At 42.2% G+C, this 23,120-nt stretch overlaps 1 protein-coding gene across 1 annotated transcript; it reads left to right on the forward strand.

The window, feature by feature from the left end:
- The first annotated feature begins 4,718 nt into the window (after positions 1-4,718).
- On the forward strand, positions 4,719-23,076 carry GNL3L (G protein nucleolar 3 like). The gene is made up of 16 exons (XM_058173356.1): positions 4,719-4,875; positions 6,791-6,891; positions 6,987-7,024; positions 7,472-7,573; positions 7,749-7,865; positions 9,392-9,475; positions 9,604-9,739; positions 10,427-10,530; positions 11,632-11,776; positions 12,788-12,875; positions 15,594-15,771; positions 17,967-18,109; positions 18,545-18,681; positions 19,635-19,774; positions 21,327-21,498; positions 22,299-23,076. The coding sequence occupies exons 2-16, from the start codon at positions 6,879-6,881 to the stop codon at positions 22,364-22,366; spliced, it is 1,665 nt and encodes a 554-aa protein (XP_058029339.1). The 5' UTR covers positions 4,719-4,875; positions 6,791-6,878; the 3' UTR covers positions 22,367-23,076.
- Positions 23,077-23,120: the final 44 nt, after the last annotated feature.

A 23,120-nucleotide genomic window follows, 5' to 3' on the forward strand; every position in this document is an offset into this window, starting at 1 on the left:
CATTTATCTAAAATGCTTTGGCAGGTCTTCCACTGACCGAGTTTGATCTAGCAGCTAAAACACCAGGTTAGAGGCCTGGAGACTCTGATTCTAATCTCCCGCTTTAGGCATGAAAGCCAGCTGGGGGACTTTGGGCCAGTCGCTCACTCCAAGCCCAATCCAACCCACCTCACAGAATTGTTGTTGTGGAGAAAATAGGAGGAAGGAGTATTAGGTACATTCGCCATCTTGAATTACTTTTAAAAATAATTAATGCAGGATTTAAAAAAATCTAAAATAAAAAATTTAAAAATAAATGATCTGAGGCCCCTTCCATCAGGATGAATTCTCTGATCATCTTTTTCCCAGGCTATTATCTTACATTTCATACACACAGTATGAGATGGGCCAGCTGTTGGCCCAGTCTTGGTAACCTCCCTCTATCCTGCATACTCCTTTAAGACAGTTTGTGAGAATGGTAGTGCAGAAAGAGTACAAGCCTCCCACAGTATGAGAATATATTCTGTTGCCAGTGTCCTGGGGCCATGTAGAACTATTTGGGGATAGTTCCTATTATCCCCATCCAGCATCACCATTATCCATGCAGTTGTGGGATGATGGAAAGGAAGAAAAAATTTTTATAGTGCGAGGTGGTCCAGGTTGTTTGCTCTGAGTTGGAAAGGATGCTTATATAAAACACGGAGATGTAATTATCAGATTTATTTCCAGTTGGTTTTTTTTCCTTTCTTCTTAAAAGTAATCAAAGCTGTCCCATAGCCTTCTTGGAATTGTAACATTTTGGAAGAGGCTCCCATTTTAGCCTACAAGGTTATGATGTGCTGCAATAACATGGGACAGCAGCCATTAAAACAAGCCACATCTGGCAACTCTCTCTGTAACCCAGAGCAAAGAAAGCTATGTCCCAATTCTGTGGTATTGCAAAGAGCCCTTTATTCTCCTCAGAGTTATTTCCATCTATAAGCCTCCACATAAATGCACTTTTGGCAGCTTGTCTGAGCTTTCTCAATTGGCAGTCTGATTATTCGCTTGCGTTCTATTTTTTCCCTCAAATTATTCTGAGTCACATCCTTATACAGACAGTTGAGATTCTAAATGGTACAACTCATGCACTAGTCCCATGGGGCAAGGAAAAATCACATTTCTAGGGTTTGAAATCATGGGGAACAGGACTTTGATTCCTCTCCTTAAATTATCTTTCCAAGTGGTCCGCAAAAAGTCAGATCTGCTAGATTTCTATAGAATACAGGGAGTCCTTGACTTACGACCATAATTGAGCACATTTCTGTTGCTAAGCAAGACAGTTGTTAAGTGAGTTTTGCCCCATTTGCCCCGTGTTAGTAACACGGTTAAGTGAATCCGGCTTCTCCACTGACTGCTTATAAGAAGTCGCAAAAGGTCACATGACCCCAGGGCACTGCAACCGTCATAAAAATGGGTCAGTTGCCAAGTGTCCAAATTTTGATCACATGACCATGGGAATCCTGCAACTGTCAGAAGTGTGAAGAATGGTTATGTCACTTTTTTCAGTGCTGTTGTAACTTTGAACGATCACTAAATGAACTGTTGTAAGTCAAGGACTACCTATACAGTAAGTCTTGTTCATTGCAAAATGAAGTTCAGGGTCAAAATAGATACACGAAGAGGATTCTAGGCTAACTGAGATCCTGAGGTGAGGACAAATTAAGGAATGTAGCCATTTATCTAAAATGCTTTGGCAGGTCTTCCACTGACCGAGTTTGATCTAGCAGCTAAAACACCAGGTTAGAGGCCTGGAGACTCTGATTCTAATCTCCCGCTTTAGGCATGAAAGCCAGCTGGGGGACTTTGGGCCAGTCGCTCACTCCAAGCCCAATCCAACCCACCTCACAGAATTGTTGTTGTGGAGAAAATAGGAGGAAGGAGTATTAGGTACATTCGCCATCTTGAATTACTTTTAAAAATAATTAATGCAGGATTTAAAAAAATCTAAAATAAAAAATTTAAAAATAAATGATCTGAGGCCCCTTCCATCAGGATGAATTCTCTGATCATCTTTTTCCCAGGCTATTATCTTACATTTCATACACACAGTATGAGATGGGCCAGCTGTTGGCCCAGTCTTGGTAACCTCCCTCTATCCTGCATACTCCTTTAAGACAGTTTGTGAGAATGGTAGTGCAGAAAGAGTACAAGCCTCCCACAGTATGAGAATATATTCTGTTGCCAGTGTCCTGGGGCCATGTAGAACTATTTGGGGATAGTTCCTATTATCCCCATCCAGCATCACCATTATCCATGCAGTTGTGGGATGATGGAAAGGAAGAAAAAATTTTTATAGTGCGAGGTGGTCCAGGTTGTTTGCTCTGAGTTGGAAAGGATGCTTATATAAAACACGGAGATGTAATTATCAGATTTATTTCCAGTTGGTTTTTTTCTCATGGGATTTTTCTTCTGTGTCTTAAATACCTGCATAGCAAGTCTTTTTCCCCCCACCCAGGCATGCATGTATAGAAAAGCATCACCTGTTGAATATTTGCTTGTCAGAAAAATGCCAAAACAGATTACCTCAAGGGCCTATTAAATCAGAATCTTATTCTACACTGATAATTTCTGTTTCCCAGAAAACGGTATTTGCCGGTAAGCTGACTGATATATTATGTAAAGCTACCAGAATCACTAATCAGCAAAAAAGTTACTTTCCATAAATTTAAAATCATCTGGATTATGGCTGCTATATTATTTTTTTAACTGGTTCAAACATGACATTAAATCATGCTTTTTAAAATTTACATGCAGTATGCTATCTGGCCAACTGTGATTTATTCAACGAACATATTTAAGCAAAGTATGACTTTAGTGTATTATGCAAATAGTCTTTTGTTTACTCCTCCCATCTATAAACTATATTTGATGTCCGCAGATTATAGTACACTTACTCAGATCTTTACACCATACATAGGTTTGGTTCACATCACATCCAAAGCTGCAGTGAAGTGTTTGGCTTTGGTTTACCACATTATTTTAATCCGACTATTATTGTTTGTCAGAAATAATTTATGTGTGTTGTATGCGAACCAATCTAATTGTGATATACAGTAGTTTATAAAATAAGCTTCAATAAGCTATATTTTAATGGGTCCTATAAACACAACGTGACCTCTTTTGTAGATGCTTAAATCACATCTTTTGTGTTTTTCTGTCTCAAACATTTTGCAGGCACTGTGTAAATACAGAATGCAAAACGGGGACAGAAAGAGGCCAAGTGGAGCTGTAGCTTTTTTTCTACAATACTACTCTCTGTTTAAAGTGGCTCTGACCCTGTCTAGGGCTTTTCAGATGTCAGTTATTTTTTAAACTGTAAGGAATAAAATGCTGCACTACTATTAATCTTCTCATCGGTCCCATCACCCATCTCCTTCCACTTATGACTGTAACTTTGTTGCTTGTATCCTTATGATTTATATTGAGATTGTTTCCTGATTGCATATTTGTACCATATGACTATCATTAAGTGTTGTAAGTGTTGTACCTTGATGAAGATATATTTTCTTTTATGTACACTGAGAGCATATGCACACAAATTCCTTGTGTGTCCAATCACACTTGGCCAATAAAAAAAATTCTATTCTATTCTACTAGCAGAGTAGGTTATCTGAAATGGTACACGACATCCTGCTTGAGCAGGGGGTTGGACTAGAAGATCTCCAAGGTCCCTTCCAACTCTTTTATTATTCTAGTCTAGTCTACTGTCTAGTCTAGTCTGTAGTCTCCAATGAGAGTTGATCAAAAATACAATGTTTTGTGTGACTACCACCTTATTGTATCCCAAAAGGCAAGACTGAATCCAAACTTCCAGGAGTCCATACAGAGCCATCACATTCTGTATACAAAGAATGCACTTATTTCTTCAACTGTCTCCGGGCATATTCAATCCATCCTTGCCTCCCGTTCAAGCAGCAGATTGCTCAAGAGAGTAAATGAGCAGTTCTCACCCTTCACACAATTTTCCAGATTTATTCCAGTCCTGAATTTTCCCCTTTGTACATTATACCTTATTTCTTCTCTCACTTTTTTTTCTTTCATTCCCCTATTATTATTTCGTATATTCTCCATAGGAACAAAAAATATATACATTTCTGCATCGGTTTGATATTTTCCCCATTACCTTGAACAAGCTTCTCGGTTTATCCTCGTATCATTTTTCCTCCCAGGATATAAACCCTTCAATAAACGTAGCTGTGGATTATGAATACTTATGAATCTCAAAAACACATTTTAAAATGCATTTCACTGCACGTCTTGGTTTGACAGTAACACTGTATAGGTTTACAGCCAGGGATGGATTATATATATATAGTTAACAGGAGTTTCTCTGCATTCCAGATCCGTCGTGGGCTGTTCCACTAATCCAGCCGCTTCTTTTGTACAAGGGCATATATAATGAGCAATATATAATGAGATCTGGCAAACCATAACTGCACATTCTCTAGGGCTTATTTGGAAAACTAAGGCATTTCGAAATGCTGCGTAATTGCACACACGCGCGTCGTGTGAAATCTGACATTATCGTCGCGCAAGCACTTAAAAAAAAAAAACCACTGAAAAACAAAATCCCTCTCCTCGCCGGTCTGCTTTGTTCCGAGCCCTACGAGGAAAAAAAAAAACCCAGCATCAAACCCACCTTTATGCAAACTCAGCACAGAGGGAGGAGGGGAAAGGGAGCGGGGCGGTCCCGAAGTTCCAGGAAGGCGCAGGCGCGTCAGTTCCAAGCCCTTTGGGCACGCGCAAGAAGCCATGTGTCCCGTTTGCTAAGCTTCCAGACTTTGGCGGAGGTGCATTCGGTGAAAGCCTTTGCCGTTGAGAGACTCCCCCGACGGGGAGGAAAACCCTGAACAAGTAAGAGGCTCTGGGGGTGGGGAGTGGGGGAAGAACCCTCGTGATGCTGGCCCAGAATGGCATCGAAAACGTGATACATTATAAGCGGGGGGTGGCATGTCAAGGCAAGTTTACTACACGAAAAAATCAGCTTTAGCTAGAGGAGGGGAACGGGTACCTGTGCCGTGCGTAAGTAGAAATAATGCAATGGATAACAACAACAATTATTATTATTATTGCTGGCAGCAACCCGTATCAACCATTAACACCAGTCAATGGTATTTGTGATGCCTTTTTGAATGTTCAGTTGACTGAGTTTCATGTTTAATGAATAAAGATAATAATAATAAAAATAAAATAAAAATAAAAATAAATAATAGCACCACCACCACCATAAACGGGATCTTAGTCTATGGAGATTGTCAGTCATCCAGGTAGGTCATGGTTGTCCCAAAGGTGCTTTTTTTTGGCTGAAGAAGATTCTTGGATGAGAAGCAAAACGTCTCCAAAGAAAAACCAGAAAGTCCAGTTGCCTCTTGGAAAACAAACAAACGAACCTTTGGGACAAACGGGATCTTTGTAGACCTCAGTGGTCGGGACTGATAGTCCAACGCGGGAATATTAGTTGGAGAAAGCAGGGCAATCTCAGAAAGAATTACCATTTGAATCTCCTGCTTTTTATAAGTTGTGTGGAAGATGCCAGAGGGAGGGGGAGGGGAGGGATTTACTATCTTTGATCCTGATGGCTCTTTGAAAATAAGATTTGTGTACTCTTAAGCGGCCTTTATTCTCCCATTCATATCTTGTTTTTTCTCTGAGACCTTAAGGCAACAGATACAGATCTATAAAGTAAATTGTGACTGTGATTAAGTCTTATCAGCCGGTGGGAATTTGAATCAAGAAATTTAAATCCTCCATCCAAATCTAACACTTTCATCAAGGTGCTGCTACAGGTAGTCCTTGACTTACAACCGCAATTGAGCCCAAACTTTCCATTGCTAAGCAAGGCAGTTCTTAAGTGAGTTTTGCCCCATGTTGCGACCTTTCTTGCTACAGTTGTTAAGTGAATCATAGCAGTTGTTAGTAAGGTGGTTGTTAAATGAATCTGGCTTCCCCATTGACTGCTTGTCAGAAGGTTGCGAAATGGGATCACATCAGCAACTTTTATAAATACATGCCAGTTGTGAAGCATCCAAATTTTGATCATATGACCATGGGATTGCTGCAGTGGTCATAAGTAAGAAAACCAGTTGTATGTCACTTTTTTCAGTGATGTAACTTTGAACGGTTATTAAACAAATTGTTATAAGTTGAAGAGTACCTGTAGGGTCTTTTCAATTTCTACCGTATGTCCCTCAAAGATCATAGAATATCTTGGTTTTTTTCTGGAGGTTACATGAGCCGGTATATTCCACCCATTTCCTTCTGGATGTATTGGTCAATAGATTGTCAAGAGTGAAACGTGGATAGCTACATGCCTCTTCGTTGCAACTTGTCATTAGAGTAAGGGAAGGGGATGTGGACTACCAATGGGTTAATTTGGAGAAACGAAATTTCTGCTGTTCCATGGAAACTTTTATTTGGATACTCAAGCTGGATGTTGACATAGATCCCATTATTTCATGTGGCAGAGACAATACTGAAGGATTAAGACCACTTGAAAACACAGGGTATGAAAAGATCATTTAGGTTTGTAGCCTTACACCATTGGCTGTGTTTCACTTCACACTAAAGAACGATTTATGTAGCATAGTGGCTGAATTTGCGTAATGCATTATGCCGAAATCAAATGTAATTTATTAAACTGATATGCTACCCAACTCACAGTGATTCTGGGCTGCTTTCAGTTGTTATAATTTAGGATATTGTTAGGAGCAACCTACTCTATTCATTTGATGAGAAAACTTCATAGCCTAACTTTTCTCTTTTTTCCCAGGTCTTGTTAATCAGGAGTCAAAAAGTGATTCAAAAACTAATGTGGGGAAGAAAAAGAGATTCCTGCTCCTCTACCTACGTTTAGCATCATGACCCGCCATAGTAAATATTTGCTTGAATTATTCCAATCTAATTGGAATTCTAAATGAGTAATCATGTTTGCTTATTTCTGATTCCCCCTTTTTTCTCTTTTGCAGAACAGAAAAAATCTAGCAAGAAATCCAAACATAGCAAGGTAAGACAGAATCTTGGCGGGGGGGGGAGGGAAAGAGATTTTGTGGTAGAGATGAGAGCGGAATTGATGGAAGAACAGGGAAAACCTTTGAATTTGATAGTGGGATGATTGCTGGTTATATTAGTGAAAGAGAATTGTTTTAACACAGGATTTGGGTGGTGATTCAAAATGTAACCGATGTATCAATATGCTTCCATATGGAATTTTGATCATGCAGGTTGCCAAAGATACATTACCTTCCACCCATAAGTGTTTTTCCTATTAGAATATTCATTCTCCTCTGAGTACAGCTTTCAGATAAGAAAACATAAGATATTCTTTAGGAAAAGGGTCAAAATAGTATCAGCTGGAAAAGCAAGGATCTATTGTTGTTCTCCAATGTGATGAATAGGTGTTGTAAGTTTATGTCTGCAATCAAAACCAGTGCAGTCTTTCTTCCTTTCATAGAAAAAGGATGCAAAATCACGTAGGAAAAAAGATTCAGGAATACCTCAACTGTCACGCTTCAAAGAACATGTCAAAAAGGAACTGGCCCTAAAGCAGAAAAGGGTAAGGTTAACCACGTGGGGAAACAGAGGCAAAGGTGGGATTTATAGATACCTGAATTAATTTCTCTGCTCAGGGCTATGGAGTTTGGGATGGCATACCCAATACTGGATCTATGAAACCTGTGCAGCAGGATTGCTAGCACCCCCTTATCTTAAGATTATATCCGTCTAACTAGGTGAAAGAAATGCAGGAGCGGCAACAAATGGCACGACAAAAAGAAATTGGCCGATTCCGGAGCCTGGAAGGGTTGCAGAAGGATGCCTTGCACAGACAGCAACGCTTTGAGCAGAAGGTAACAAATTTAGGCTGGTAATCTTCCCCATGGCACATATATCTAATCCAGTTGCAGGAAATATGGTTTGTCTATGCAGCTTTTATAGAAGTTTTGATTGTCTGCTTCTTCTGGCGGTTCTTTTAAACAGCTCAAATATATTGGTAGAGATATTTTTTATTGATAGAGATTTCTGTAATTGATTAGACCAGTTTATTTATTTATTTATTTATTTATTCATATTTTTATACCGCCCTTCTCTGAAGACTCAGGGCGGTGTACAGCCAATAAAACGACAAGAATCCTAACAAATTAAAATACAATATCAAGTTTAAAAAACTGATTCAATCGCTGTATATTTAAAATATTAGCTAAAATTTATCAAAACTAAAACCTTAGTACAACCCTATTAAAACCCACTAAAACCCCCATACTAAAATCAATCAGGCCAGCCCCGCTTGGTGAAAAAAGAAAGTCTTGAGCTCGCGTTTAAAGGTCCGGAGATCAGGGAGGAGACGGAGTCCCACCGGCAGCTCATTCCATAGAGCCGGGCCCCCCACAGAGAATGCCCTTTCCCTGAGGGCCGCCAGCCGACATTGACTAGCCGACGGCACCCTAAGAAGACCCTCCCTGTGGGCGCGCACTGGACGTACCGGACAATGGGAGGTAACTGTCGGCAGCAGGCAGTCCCGTAAATATCCCGGTCCAATGCCATGGAGCGCTTTAAAGGTGATAACCAACACCTTGAAGCGCACCTGGAAGACCACCGGCAACCAATGCAGCCTGCGCAGGAGAGGTGTTACATGGGAGCTACGAGGAGCTCCCTCAATCCCCCGCGCGGCCGCATTCTGCACCAGTTGGAGCCTTCGGGTGCTCCTCAAGGGGAGCCCCATGTAGAGAGCATTGCAGTAATCCAGACGGGAAGTGATGGCTAACCTTTTTGCCATTGCATGCCAAAAGCGTGGGGAGCATGGGCACGTGCACAGTCACGCGCATATGTGCCCACACTCACACACAATGCGCCCCGCGCATGACCCCTCTGCACTCCCCCCGCTTTTGGTACATGGTGGCATGGTGGGCCCGATAAGCCCATTTTTCGCCCTCCCCAGACTCCAGAGGTTTTCTTGGAGCCTGGGGACGGCGAAAACGGCCTTCCCCCCCCCCCCCTGGAGGCCCTTCAGAGGCCGGAAATGGCCTGTTTGTTGACTTCCGGTAGGACCAGAAGGCCCGAAAATCAGCTGAGCTAAGGCAACGCTTGTGTGCCCACCAATATGGCTCCGTGTGCCACCTGTGGCACACATGCCATAGGTTCACCATTCCGGGATTAGACAAATGCATATATAAGCAGGAAAATAGTACATGAAAATAACTATGGGAATCCCAGTTTTAGTTCTGGATTGATTTTTGCTCATTCATATGAGATTTCTCACAAAGCAGACTATCGGTGGTCTATTTGGTGACACATCCAGACTATTCTGTGCCATCTGTCTTAGTGGAACTTTAATTCTATCCCCTTAGCCATGTGCATAATCATCTTCTTCCCACAGGAGATGGATCTGAAGCAATTGGCCAAACATGCCCTGCTGGAAAAAGACAGCTCCTGCAAGGCGTATTACAAAGAGTTCAGGAAGGTCAGTGAAGACGGAAGTGACTTGATGGATGTGACCAAGAAAAATAGAGCTGTAGATGGGGAGGCTTCTGTTGGGTTAGGCTGGATCAGTGTGGGACCCAATGGCATCCAGTTCTTTGCTCTCTCCAGGTAATTGAAGCAGCCGATGTGATCTTGGAAGTCCTTGATGCTCGGGATCCTCAAGGTTGCCGATGCCCCCAGGTTGAAGAGGCAGTGGTGCAGGCTGGAATCAACAAGAGATTGGTTTTGGTGTTGAATAAAATAGGTAAGTAGCAGTACTAGGTTCTTTGTGGAAAGGAAGTGAAGCCGTATATGATTCAAGAATATGAGATCAGGCCTTTTTTTTGTAAAGGGAAACTAGGAGTTTCTCTTTACAGATTCAAATTCTGCGCTGAGGGAATCAAGAAAATATACTTGAAATAAAGTGTTGAATTACATTGGCTTATTTTGCAGTTGCTTTGCTTTGATTCAGAATCATTGGAATCATGACTTAATTCACGGTTTGGATGGCAGAGGGTAGAGTTAGGGGGAAAGTCCTTCAAAGGTTTGCATTTGGCTGTAAAAAAATTTTTTATGGTTTTTGTTCATGATTCATTCATCACAATGACAGTTAAAGTAGATAGGTGATGAGGTATTGATTTTCATTCTATGGTTATTGGATAAGTGACCTGGATATTCTAATCCATATTAGTAGTATTGACTGTTTAAGTAGAAGGTGGTCAAGGTTATTTTGAAATCAGCTTGTGTCTGGGGAATTGGGAATGTTATTGCTTTAGCCTTCTGGATGATCTATCTGCAGACCATAAAAGGGTTACAGTTTTGAAACACATGATTTTAAAAGGTAACTCGTGTGTCCCTGGCAAACAAAAGAGTAGGCGTTGCCCCACTGAACTGGCACCAGAGTGATTTTTTTAAAGGACTCCTTCACTTTCTCAATTTGTTCCTGATCCAGATCTGGTATCTAAAGAGATGGTTGCAAAATGGCTGAAGTATCTGAGGAATGAATTTCCTACAGTGGCCTTTAAATCCTCCACTCAGCAACAGAGCAAAAACCTGGTAGGTGATGGATGCAATGGATTAATGATATTTGACCTCTAAAAGATTATTATTTTTATTGGAGATCAATTTGAGAATGGGGTGGAGATGGGCAACCTGCTACAACATCCCTTGCCAGGGTCCATGCATCCCCAAAATTAAATTAAAAACTCCTGACATACAGCAAGAATGTAAAACTCACATAAGACTGCCAAAACCTAGTAAGATTTCTGGTGAGATAGCCCAGATCTTTCATGATTTAGGAATCTTGTGAAAATCTGGTGGATAAGAAGTATTTGTTTTATGACATTTACCGTATTTTTCAGAGTATAAGACACACCTTTTTCCCCCAAAAAAGGGGGTGAAAATCTGGGTGCGTCTTATACGCCGAATGTAGCCCTGCCCAGCTTCTCAAACTGAGGTTTCAGAATGTAGCTGAAAAAAGCTTCAGAAAAAAAGCCTCCAGACAGAGCTTCAAAAAAGAAGACCCAAAACAGAGCTTCAGAGGCTTTTTTTCTGAATCTCTGTTTCGGAGGCTTTCAGAGGCAGAAATAAAAGTTTTTTCTGAAACAGAGTTTCAGAGGCAGAAAAAAAAGCAAGGCACAGAGCTCACAACCAAGGTACCTGTTGCTAAAATTCACCTCTGGGAACAGCTGGTTGGGGGTATTCCTGGAGGCTGATCCATCTGCCAATCAGCGTTTTTCTTATTTTCCTCCCCATAAACTAAGGTGCGTCTTATACTCCAAAAAATACGGTATACTAAACAAACATTAATGTATTTTAATGTTATATTTCATTTTCTTTTGGTAAAGTACTGTATAAGGTGTATTAGTTTGGCCCTTCCTTTGAATGTGATCTGTATGTGCCCCATGCCCCCCTTAAGAGTTGGCCTTAAGGGGCCCACCATATTCCGATAGACTAGGTTTGGCTGTGATGGCAATCCAATACCTGGTCTTTATACAGTGAGATCTAGGTGGCAGAAAGAGACTGGGGGGTTCTGGGAGATGGGAAACACAGATTAAACACAGAAAAAGACTTTGTAATAGTTGGGAACATTTGAAGATTGGGACATCAAAAGTAAGAGCCAGAGACATTAAGCAATAATTTCTTTCTCCCTTTAAGCAACGGAGCCATGTTTCAGTAACCCGAGCATCAAGTGACTTGCTAGGCAGTGCAGCCTGTGTTGGGGCAGATTGCCTCATGAAGGTGCTTGCAAACTATTGTCGGAATCAGGATGTCAGGACAACAATCACCGTTGGAGTTGTGGGTATGTAGCGTACATCTGTTTGAGGGGTGGGCAAAGTGAAAGAACATCTTTCTTCAATATGACACCTCCCAAAATGAGGAAGCTGCAACTTCTGGAATTCCTGCATAGGCTGGGAATTCTGGGAGTTGTAGTCATAGGGTATCTGAAGTGTGTCAAAAGGGGGTTAAGTTAGCTTACCCTCTTCTTTGCCTTGTCTGTCTCCAGCTGACCTGATAGGGCAAATTGGAAAATGTTCCCCATTTTTGCTTTGCAGTAGCTAAATAGAATCTTAGCAGCTATCTTTCCAATGGAGGAGGGTCTTTTGGCCTTGGATGAAAGCCAGTGGCCCTTCTATCATTCTGGGAGTTGAAGCCAGGAGATAGCTGGGCCGTAATTCAAACAGGGAAGAATCCTAGCTGGCGAAGTGATGTGGGCCACAAATAGCACTAGCACTTAGACTTATATACCGCTTCATAGCACTTTTCAGCCCTCTCTAAGCGGCTTGCAGAGTCAGCATATTGCCCTCAACCATCTAGCTCCTCATTTTACCGACCTTAGAAGGACCTCAGACAATCTTGAGCCAGTCAGGATCAAACTCCAAGCAGTGGGCAGAATTAGCCTGCAGTACTGCATTCTAACCACTGCGCCACCACGGCTCTTATCATGAGAGGAAAGAAAGAGGCAGGTGAAGGAAAATTTAGATCCCACGGTCCTCAACTTCCTTGGAACCTTTACACCAGCCTTCACCAACTGCAGAGATTGATGATTTGAAGTTACAGGCTTGGAAGTGCCCATTTTGGGGAAGATTCTTTTAGGTAGTTGGGGTGGAAGATGTGAACCCTATCAGCTTTTCTTCTGCCTTTTAATCCAGAGGAAAAAGATGGTGGGGAGTTACTGGTTATGCCATCTTTTCTTGTGCAGAATGCAAAGGAAACAGTTTAGTGGAAGGTAGCAGTGACTTGTGTGGGAGCAATCACCAGAATGGAAATGTGCTTGCTGATGGGTTGCCTGTCTCTATATCCCTGACTGCAGGCTTCCCAAATGTTGGCAAAAGCAGCTTGATCAACAGCTTGAAGAGGAGCCGAGCTTGCAATACTGGTGCCACTCCTGGCATCACCAAGTATGTGCCCAAGCTGAGGTGCTAATTAGAAGTGAGGCATCAGATCTCAAGTGCTGGGTGGTCAACCGAGTAGTTTCACTTTTTTTCATTTTAAATCAAGGAATACTACAGGAGGTCTGTGGTCCTGCTTATATAAGAGAGATAAAAATTCACGAATTCCTTTAAGCTTTATCTCAGAGTCACAGGAAAGGTCGTTTTTTCTTTAATAAGATTGAGCAAAACTGGATGTACTTGGCATGAGTGACAATGCCTAGTTGGATTAGCATATAATTTTGGGCATAGTAGGCCAGAGGTGGTTTGGGGTTGTAAAATAAAAAGCACCATCTTCTGTACAAGACAGAGTATTTTGTTCACTACTTTATATAATGTTTATTTATTTTATTTATTTTATTTTATTTTATTAGATTTTTATACCGCCCTTCTCCCGAAGGACTCAGGGCGGTGTACAGCCAAAAAATAAAAAACCCAATATATATACAATTAAAACAAAAAATATAAAACAGAGCATATTACAAAGTGGCCGACATTAAAAATTTAAAATTTAAAACCCTAAAATAATAAAACCCCAATTAAAATTTAATAAAACTGTTAAGCCGGTCCCGCTTGAATAAATAAGTGTGTTTTTAGCTCACGGCGAAAGGTCCGAAGGTCGGGCACTTGGCGTAGGCCAGGGGGAAGTTCGTTCCAGAGCGTAGGAGCTCCAACAGAGAAGGACCTTCCCCTGGGGGCCGCCAGCCGACATTGTTTGGCGGACGGCACCCTGAGAAGACCCTCTCTATGTGAGCGTACGGGTCGGTGGAAGGCATGAGGTAACAGCAGGCGGTCCCGTAAGTACCCGGGTCCTAAGCCATGGAGCGCTTTAAAGGTGGTAACCAAAATCTTAAAAGCGCACCCGAAAGACCACAGGAAGCCAGTGCAGACTGCGTAGCAGTGGTGTTACGTGGGAGCAACGAGTGGCTCCCGTTACTACTCGCGCAGCTGCATTCTGGACTAGCTGCAGCCTCCGGGTGCACTTCAAGGGCAGCCCCATGTACAGAGCATTGCAATAATCCAAACGAGAAGTGACCAGAGCGTGAGTGACCGTGCATAAGGCATCCCGGTCAAGGAAGGGACTGGCGAACCAAGTGTACTTGGTAAAAGGCCCTCCTGGAGACGGCCACCAGATGATCATCAAAAGACAGCCGTCCATCCAGGAGGACGCCCAAGTTGCGTACCCCCTCCCTTGGGGCCAATAACTCGACCCCAACAGTCAGCCACGGTTGCAGCTGACTGTACCGGGGTGCCGGCATCCACAGCCACTCCGTCTTGGAGGGATTGAGCTTGAGTCTGTTTCTCCCCATCCAGACCCGTATGGCTTCCAGGCACCGGGATAGCACTTCGACAGCTTTGTTGGGATGGTCCGGGGTGGAAAAGTACAGCTGAGTATCATCAGCGTACAGATGGTAACTCACCCCGAAACCACTGATGACCTCACCCAGCGGCTTCATATAGATGTTGAACAGGAGAGGCGAGAGAATCGACCCCTGAGGCACCCCACAAGTAAGGCGCCTCGCGGACGACCTCTGCCTCCCTGTCAACACCGTCTGCAACCGGTCGGAGAGATAGGAGGAGAACCACCGATAAATGGTGCCTCCCACTCCCAAACTCTCCAACCAGTGCAGCAGGATACCATGGTCGATGGTATCAAAAGCCGCTGAGAGATCTAATAGGACCAGGGCAGAGGAACAACCCCTATCCCTGGCCCTCCAGAGGTCATCCACCAACGCGACCAAAGCCGTCTCCGTACTATAACCGGGTCGGAAGCCGGACTGGAACGGGTCTAGATAGACAGCTTCATCCAGGTACCGGGGAAGCTGCCATGCAACTACACTCTCAACAACCTTCGCCACAAAGCGAGGGTTGGAGACTGGACGATAATTCCCCAAAATAATGTTCTAATCCATAAGATGATTTAATTCATCACTTGAGCCTTTCAAGAAGAGACTGGACAGCCATCTGTCAGAAATGGTATAGGGTCTCCTGCTTGAGCAGGGGGTTGGACTAGGTGACCTAAAAGGTCCCTTTCAACTCTGTTATTCTATTCTAATTTGTGTTTATTCAGCATTTACCCTTACCAGCTGTAAATTATATTTTGTGATTTAGAACGTGTGAATTGAACCAATAGTGTGGTTGAATAAATAACTCGTGATAAAGCAATATCATGTGTGAACTTAGCCACTTTCTGCCCATTGGTTTATTTTACCTATTTTCCCTAGTTTTGAATTGGCTTAGATTAACTTTATATTTACATTCCCCCAAAAATGTAAAAGAAAAAAACCCCACACGTCTCAATGCACTTCATATGCATTTGAAATAATGATTCTTGAAAAGACAGTTGCCTGGCCAGCCTTTTTAAAAATAATTGTTGACTAAACAGGTTTACCATCTTCCCCTCCCTCCCAATCCCTTTTCTCCTGAAGCTCAGAGGAGATGCAGATTGATAAAGTTATTGAAGATAAACGTTTCAGGAGGGGAGTGGCATTATATAAGAACTGTTGTGAGAAAGAAATTATCTGCCATCCTAGAAGTCTAAAATTTTAATTTCTGGTCTGGTGGTTTTAGCTTTGGGACAACAAAGAAATATAAAATGAAGTTTTAGAAAATTAACTTTATAGGCAGAAAGGCTGGCATTTGAAGTGATTGTTCTCATTTATTTATCCCTCCCTCCCCCCTCTTTAGGTCTCTGCAAGAAGTGCAGCTGGACAAGCACATAAAACTTCTAGATTGTCCAGGGATTGTCATGGCTTCTCCCACTTCAGACGCTGCCATGATCCTGCGAAACTGCATCAGGATAGAACAGCTGGCAGACCCTGTGAGTCCAGTGGAGGCCATCTTGAAACGATGCAACAAGCAGCAGGTATGGGTGGTCTTGAAAAAATGAACAGAGTACATGGAGGTGAGAATAATCTGGAGAATTATGAAGGTGGGCCTTGAGAATCCCAAGCTCTTTTCAGAGACTACAAAAAGGTGATAGCAAAAATAATGGTTCTCAGATAGAGAACTATAAATTTAAAGAATTTTAGTGATGCTAATTTGGATGAAGCTCCTTTTCCCCTTGAAATCACATTGAAAAAGGATGAATCTGCTTGATAAACCTGCTTGATAAATGACGTCTCTTCAAAAGGACTTTTTGCCAAGAATCTTAATTTGGATTCTTTAAATTGTTTCACACAACACACTAGACCTGTGATGGCGAACCTGTGGCACGCAGAGCCCTCTCTGCAGGCACATGAGCTGTCGCCCAGTTCAGCTCCACTGTGCATGCGCGTGCTTCCTGTTGGCTAGCTGATTTTCAGGTTTCTGCCCTGCAAGCGGGAGATGCGCATGGGGCCTTCCTGCTCTGCTGCTCGTGCCTTCCCAGATCTCAGGAGATGCCCCTCCCAGCGCTGTTTTGAGAGGCAAGGCTTCCCCCCCCAGCGCTGTTTTGGTATGTGGGGCCAAAAGGGTCATGTGCACATGCACGAGGGGGAGGGGAGCATGGGGGGGGTGTATGCAACCCCCCTCCCCCCCACGCTCCCTCATGTGCATGGGGGCATGGCATGTGGGAGGGGCATAGCATTATGGGTGTGGATGGGCATGCGCGTGTGATAGCGTCCGCGTGTGCATGCTTTTGGTACCCGAGGGAAAAAAGGTGAGCCATCACAGCACTAGACTATTACATGGTTGTTTGGTTTGTGGTTCAGTATGTTGGGCAATCTCAAGCAATGGGTTATATATTCACTAAACCAAGGTTCAGTTAGACCTGAATCAACAAGTTGGGGAAACTTTAAAAGCTTTAAAAGCTTTAAATTGTGTTACTTTTGCTGCAAAATATGATCCTATTGTATGGAAGTTTTAAAACAAACAGCAAATAGGCATTAAGTGGCTCATTCAACGTTTAATTGGGCAACACTTTAAAAGAATGTGCATATTATTGGCATTTTAATACAAAAGATGTGTGGCAGATAACAATTTAGCAGAGGCGTGCATTTTTAGGAGGACATACTGTTCTTGTACACCAGCTACGTTTTTCTTAACATGATTTTTTTGATACATATGTAGCTTTACACATATTTTGGAGGTTTTTAAATGTATCAATCAGGAAAGCTTTTGCCCAGTGAAATTTGTACTTGAAATGGATATTATTCAGTTCTACATATGTACTCAGAAATCAGCTTCATTGCACTCCTGGTATTTCTTCTAAAGTAAATAGATTATAGAACTGTAGCCTCAATTGATTAGCTCTAGCAAAATGGTAACCGGCCTGCTTTGAAAAGTGATTAAAAAAATAATTAAACCCCATTTTTGTTTGGGTTGATTTGGTTCTGGCAATTTTCAGAAATCACCCACTGAAATTTTACAGCACTATCTGAAATGCAATTTCTTTCTGATTTCTGGGCAGAGGGAAGAAGAGGATATCCTCACATTGTTGCCCTGCCCAGTGTAGTCTTTGCCTGATAAGTAACTACCGTATTTTTTGGAGTATAAGACGCACCGGAGTATAAGATGCACCTTAGTTTTTGGGGAGGAAAATAAGAAAAAAGCTGATTGGCAGGTGGATCGATCTCACCGAATACCCCCAATCAGCTGTTCCCAGAGGTGAATTTTAGCAACAAGTTCCTTGGTTGTGAGCTCTGTGCCTTGCTTTTTTTGCTGCCTCTGAAACTTCTGAAACTCAGTTTCAGAAAAAACTTTTTTTTTCCTGCCTCTGAAAGCCTCCGAAACAGAGCTTCAGAAAAAAAACTCTCTGAAACTCTGTTTCTGAGGCTTTTTTTCTGAAGCTCTGTTTGGGGGCTTTGTTTCCGAAGCTTCGTTTCTGATCCTTTTTTCAGCCTCTGAAACCTCCGTTTGAGAAGCTGGGCGGGGCTACATTTGGAGTATAAGACGCACCCAGATTTTTTGTCCTCTTTTGCGGGGGAGGGAAGGTGCGTCTTATACTCCAAACAATATGGTAAATAATAAGTCCAGCTGTTAAAAACCTGACCTCTCTCTGAAATGTAAGTAAATAGAACAAGCAGGTTGGGATAAGAAAACTATTTATCAGCTTCTAATTCTCATCTCTTCTCCCTAAAGATCATGCAGCATTTCAGTGTGCCAGATTTTCAGAACACCATGGAGTTCTTGGCGTATTTGGCCAAGCGACAGGGCAAGCTGAAAAAAGGAGGAATACCAGACCACGAGAAGGCTGCCAAAGCAGTGCTAAATGATTGGACGAGGTGAGTGGAAGATAGGATCTTTTTTTAAAAAAAAGAACACATTACTTGAGCTTTTTGCAGGAGCTGTCTTTGATGTAAGCCTCTTTCTTCCTTTCCCTTTGTCTTATTCACCTGGTAGCTCTAATTCAAGTGGGGATTGAAATCAGGAAAAGAAGAAAATAATAGGAACTACTGCAAAAGTGTTTGATGGGGGAGTGGGTGGTAGAAAGCTGGGGTCAACAACATGGCCATCCCTTCCTCATGATGCTGACATTAATTTATGAAGTAGTCACAACCTTGCACAAGATGATGTAACTTGGGGCGATCTCTGTCTGGCTTTAGGTTGTGGCCTGAAAAATTATCAGTCCTTGCTATAAAACTTTGCAATCTGCCCCTGTATGAGAGAGATGGGCGGTCTAAATATGATAAGTAAATATTGTACTTTGTTTTTTCTAGTGGAAAAATCAACTATTTCACACATCCACCAGAGACACACACTCTTCCTACTCACATCAGTGCTGAGATTGTGATGGAGATGGGCAAAGCCTTCGATTTTGAGGCACTGGAGCAGGAGAATGAGAAGGTTTTGGCTAGTAAGTGGTTGGGAAAATGGGGCCGCTTTCCACAAGATTTTGCCACCATGAGATTCTTGTTTTGCCTATCTTTCCTTTGACCAGCAGGAGTTTGACACCCAGCCCAACAGCTGTTTTTACACTACAGTACATGTCATCCCTTCTCCAAGAGGCTGACAAAAAGGGAGAACATTCTGTAGCTTCCGCTGGTCCCTGCTTTGTCTGTTCTGCAGTTCAGCATAATTCTCCACATTCTTTCAAGAGCACAGAGTATCTGTCCAATTATGTAATGCTACTGTAGCAATATAATTATAAAAAGCTGCAGGGTGTGAGATATTCTTACATATTGGTTACCAGCAGTAGTGGGTTTCAATTTAGTTTGCTACCGGTTCGCTTGTGCACATGCGCGACACTTCTGTGCATGCACAGAAGCTTCGCATGCGCAGAAGCATCCAGGTGGGTGGGCGGAGCCTCCTGCTGCCGCTACAGGTTCGCCTGATCCAGGGCAAATCGGTAGCAACCCACCACTGGTTACAAGGATCCTCTTCAAGCAACTATTTATTTCCCATCATTTCTCCTTCCCTTTTCTAAAAGCTGTTGTGTCTTTCTCAATTCTCTCCAACCTTCCTCCTCGTCCTCTTTTTCTTTGATCTGTTAGAATAGATATAACTGAGCATATAGTCTTCCACCAAATCCAATAGGTCAGGATATAGTTTTCATTTCTCTTCCCTACATCTGTGATCCCATAAGTTAAGTGTAACTTAACTAGTTTGTTGAATAAATTATACTTGGATAGAATGTTCGTTGCTCTGTAAATTATGTTAACTATGATTTACAGCTCAGGATGGATCTGTTCATTCAGCTGGCCTAGCATGTGTAGTGTGAAGCAGCAGATTGAATTCTACTCCTTGCTTTAAGCCTCTTTCCACTCAAGGCTGACTATAATTTAAGAACTCTGTTTGTTTTTTGGATAGATTTAATCTCTGGTCCTGTGGGAATCTCCTTGGAGGGTTCAGGCCTAACCAGTGGGGCAGAAATTGAAATGCCTGAGGAAGAAGGGCTGCATATTACAGAAGAGGAGGAGACTAAGATGGAAGAAGATGAGAATGATGAAGTATGTGCCCCAGCCTTGGTTGTTCATGGGCTATCATTTTGGCAAGCATCCAGGTTATTTAAATAACAGGCACTGAATATAGAACTATCTAAGGGGAGAAATTATCTTAATGTATATTAGTTCTATCTATGAGCTATTTATTTATAATTTCAGTATCAAATTTCAAGACCTACTTTCCAAAGAGTTCCAGTTACCTTCTAGAATCTAGAATCATTTTATAATTCATGCTAACTGAAGATTAGATGTCTTAGAGATAGCACTTTCCTGAGAAATTCATAATATTTCTACTGATAAAAGAGTGGGGGGCGGGGAGTTGAAGATTTATAAAATGAAGCTAAAAGGCTTTCAGTATTTGCAATAGGAGAGAAGGGACTGGATATTCTGCAGGAAACATTTCTCAGGATATTCTTGTCCCCTTTTCTTCTCAGGTTTGGTAAATTAATCCTAAAATCGTAAAATTCTGTAGCCAGATCAACAAGTCTGGAATTTTACCTTATTGGGTTGTCAATTGTGCAGGAAACACACAAACTTTGCTGTGCTTTGGTGAGCGATATGGGCAAATTGAAAGTGGAAGAGTGAGTCTCAGTCCTCACATAAATTGAGATGAGCACTGATAGTTAACAGAATAGAGAATTCTTGCTTTTGCAAAGCATTGAAGACCTATTGGGGGGGGGGGTTGCCCCAGGCACTGAATTGGGAGAATTTGTGAACCTGTTTGGGTTGTTGAATTGTTTCTAGTGCTATTTGCTTTATGCCAGTGTTGGCGAACCTATGGCACGCATGCTGGAAGCGGCACGCGAAACCATCCGACGAGTGGGCGGCCTCGCCGGTTACTCTTCACATTCCTGTGCTCAAATGCGCGCCGATCAGCCGGCCATCGCATGCAGTGCCGGCGGACCCTGGAAGATCGGTGGTCCAACACGCATACGTGAGCTGGCACCCGACCTTCCGGGTTGACGTCACGTGCATGCGCGATGGACCGCCCCTCTTCCAGGGTCGCCAGCACTGCACGCGCAATGGCCAGCTGACCAGCGCGCATTTGACCACAGGAACATGAAGAGGGTCCGGCAAAGCCGCGCATTCGTTGTGGGATGGTTTTGCATGCCGCTTCCGGCACACAGGCCGGCATGCGAAAACACCAAAGGTTTGCCAACACTGCTTTATGCCTTATGTTTGTTTATAACATTCTACTGTTGTCTTAATAACCCGAGTCATTTGTTCAAAGAAAGCAGCCCAAGATATTTTATGTATTTATTGTCAAATTATTTTATGACAAGTTGAATATTGAGCTTATCCTTCTACAGTTACATAGAACTCAAGAATTTTAGTTCTGATGGTTTGCACTGCTGTATCTCCTTATTTTGTTTGGACATGCCGTATTATTAGTACATTTGATACAACTGAATGCTTTCCTTTTTTTCTATGCTGGTCACTGACAAAAATTAATACAAATTTACAACTCTCACTATCAAGAGGGCAGCTAAATAAATAAATACATTTTGAGTGCCCATTCAAATCAACGAGGCCTTCTTCTTCTTCTTCTTCCCTCTAGCTTGGCCCAATGACTATAGAGCTGAAGTCCAAGAACAAGACTCTAACGGAAGCAGCCAAAGCAGTGCCCAAAGCACCGAATTTAGGGGAGATTTCAGCCTTGGACCCTCTATACCAAGGGCAAGGCCTCCGGGCGGCAAGCAAGAAACGCAGAAAGCGTCAAAAGCGAGCAGGTGGGGAAGCTGGTTTTCTACTTAACCCCCATTGTGATTTCATGTGAGGGAGGGTTTTTGGGTCATTTCTTGGCATCAGCTTGCCAGTCTGATGATACTGTGCCCCTCTTAGGGTTGTGTAGCTTAATGACTGTAGTTCAGTGTAGAGGGAGGAGGGAATGGAGGAGGAGCTGCTACCAAGTGGTCAGATAAATGGGGCCTGAGCACACGCCAAAAAAGTAACTTGAGTAGATGTCTGAGACAGGTCCCTCCCTAATTTAAACAAAAATGAAGGGAGGAGGGAGGAAACTTATTCAAAGTTGCAAGATTTTGTTACATTAAAAGTAGTATTAATTTATACAGCATTGGTTCCTTAGTCTGTTCTACCTTGAAGGGCTGACAATGGATCGTAATTTCCCCAATCCTTCTTTTCTCCTCACAGAGAACGTAAGGAAATCTTTCATTTCAGAGAAACATCTCCTTGGCTTATTCATTTCTTTCCTTTTAAAAGGAAAGGTTCATAAACATTGTCATCTGTAATTACTAACTGTTGTGTTTCTTGCCCCCATTTTAATGGAAGTAAGTAATCATAAGGGATTAATAATACAATAATAAAATGCTGAAATAAAAGCATGTTGCCCAACTGTTTTAAAAAACAGAGAGGGCTGTTTAATTCAAGAGTGATTTCTCCCCGTATATACTTAACTACAGTGGGCTTTTTGTATTCTTGTAAAATGCATCTTATCTGCATATTTTAAAAACTAGATTCTTGCAAAAACAGTTGAGATTCTAATCCCATTTCGCCCACCATTTTTCCACAGACAAAATTGCGACCAAACTATCTGCAAGCCTGACAGCAGCCATGAATTTCAGCTTGAAGGATGACTGAGGAAAATTGGATGCTGGGCTGCTATTGATCTACCTCAGGAAGGCTGTTCCAGCATGGCACCCATAGGAAGAAGGGCGCAAAGCAGTTCCCATCACAACCACACATCATTGTGGAACAGACCTCTGCAGGCCTATGAAGAACTAATGAGCTGTTTTGCCAAGAAAGTTTATTGAAGAGGTTAAAATCAAACTGTTAAAATAAGGGTGCAATTGCATTAACATTGTCTCAGATTTGGTTCTTAATGTTACAGCAGACTGACAGAAAAGAAAGTTTTGTCCAACTCGGTCTCAAGCATCTCCAGTGCCAAATTTGATTGAACAGAGGTAAAAGCAGATGTAGAGTTCAGCTCTTCTAAAAGAGCATATAGGAATGCCGTTCTTGAGAACAGCGACTCAGGGGGACACTTCAGTTCTAGTCAAGAGTTGCAAAAAGAAGGTGGTTACTGGGCCAAATCATGTATGGGGAAAAATTCTAGACTTAATTAAAATTAATTTAAGAAACTCTTCGTAACCATGTCTATCTATTGATCTATTTTCCTGCCAACCAGGAACTGAAAATCAAAAGTAGCTAGATTAAGGATATGAGGCAGGCCATATCAAACCCAGGCATAATAATATTCGGCTCAACTCTTGCCTGGTCAGGTTCTTTACTATCTTTAGAGATCTTCAGATACTCAGAGAAAACCAAATAAAGGAATCATATGTCCCAGATTGATTATTTTCTTACTCAAAGAAGTGTGATTATTGACCAAAAC

The sequence above is a fragment of the Ahaetulla prasina genome, chromosome 2, assembly GCF_028640845.1.
Source record: "Ahaetulla prasina isolate Xishuangbanna chromosome 2, ASM2864084v1, whole genome shotgun sequence".
NCBI classification, from domain to species: domain Eukaryota; kingdom Metazoa; phylum Chordata; class Lepidosauria; order Squamata; family Colubridae; genus Ahaetulla; species Ahaetulla prasina.

Bases quoted from the DNA above. Each gene is read 5' to 3' on its own strand.
- GNL3L (XM_058173356.1), top strand. The intron at 7,574-7,748 runs GTAAGGTTAACC...CCGTCTAACTAG, and splicing joins TGGCCCTAAAGCAGAAAAGG to GTGAAAGAAATGCAGGAGCG. The intron at 9,476-9,603 runs GTCAGTGAAGAC...TGCTCTCTCCAG, and splicing joins ATTACAAAGAGTTCAGGAAG to GTAATTGAAGCAGCCGATGT.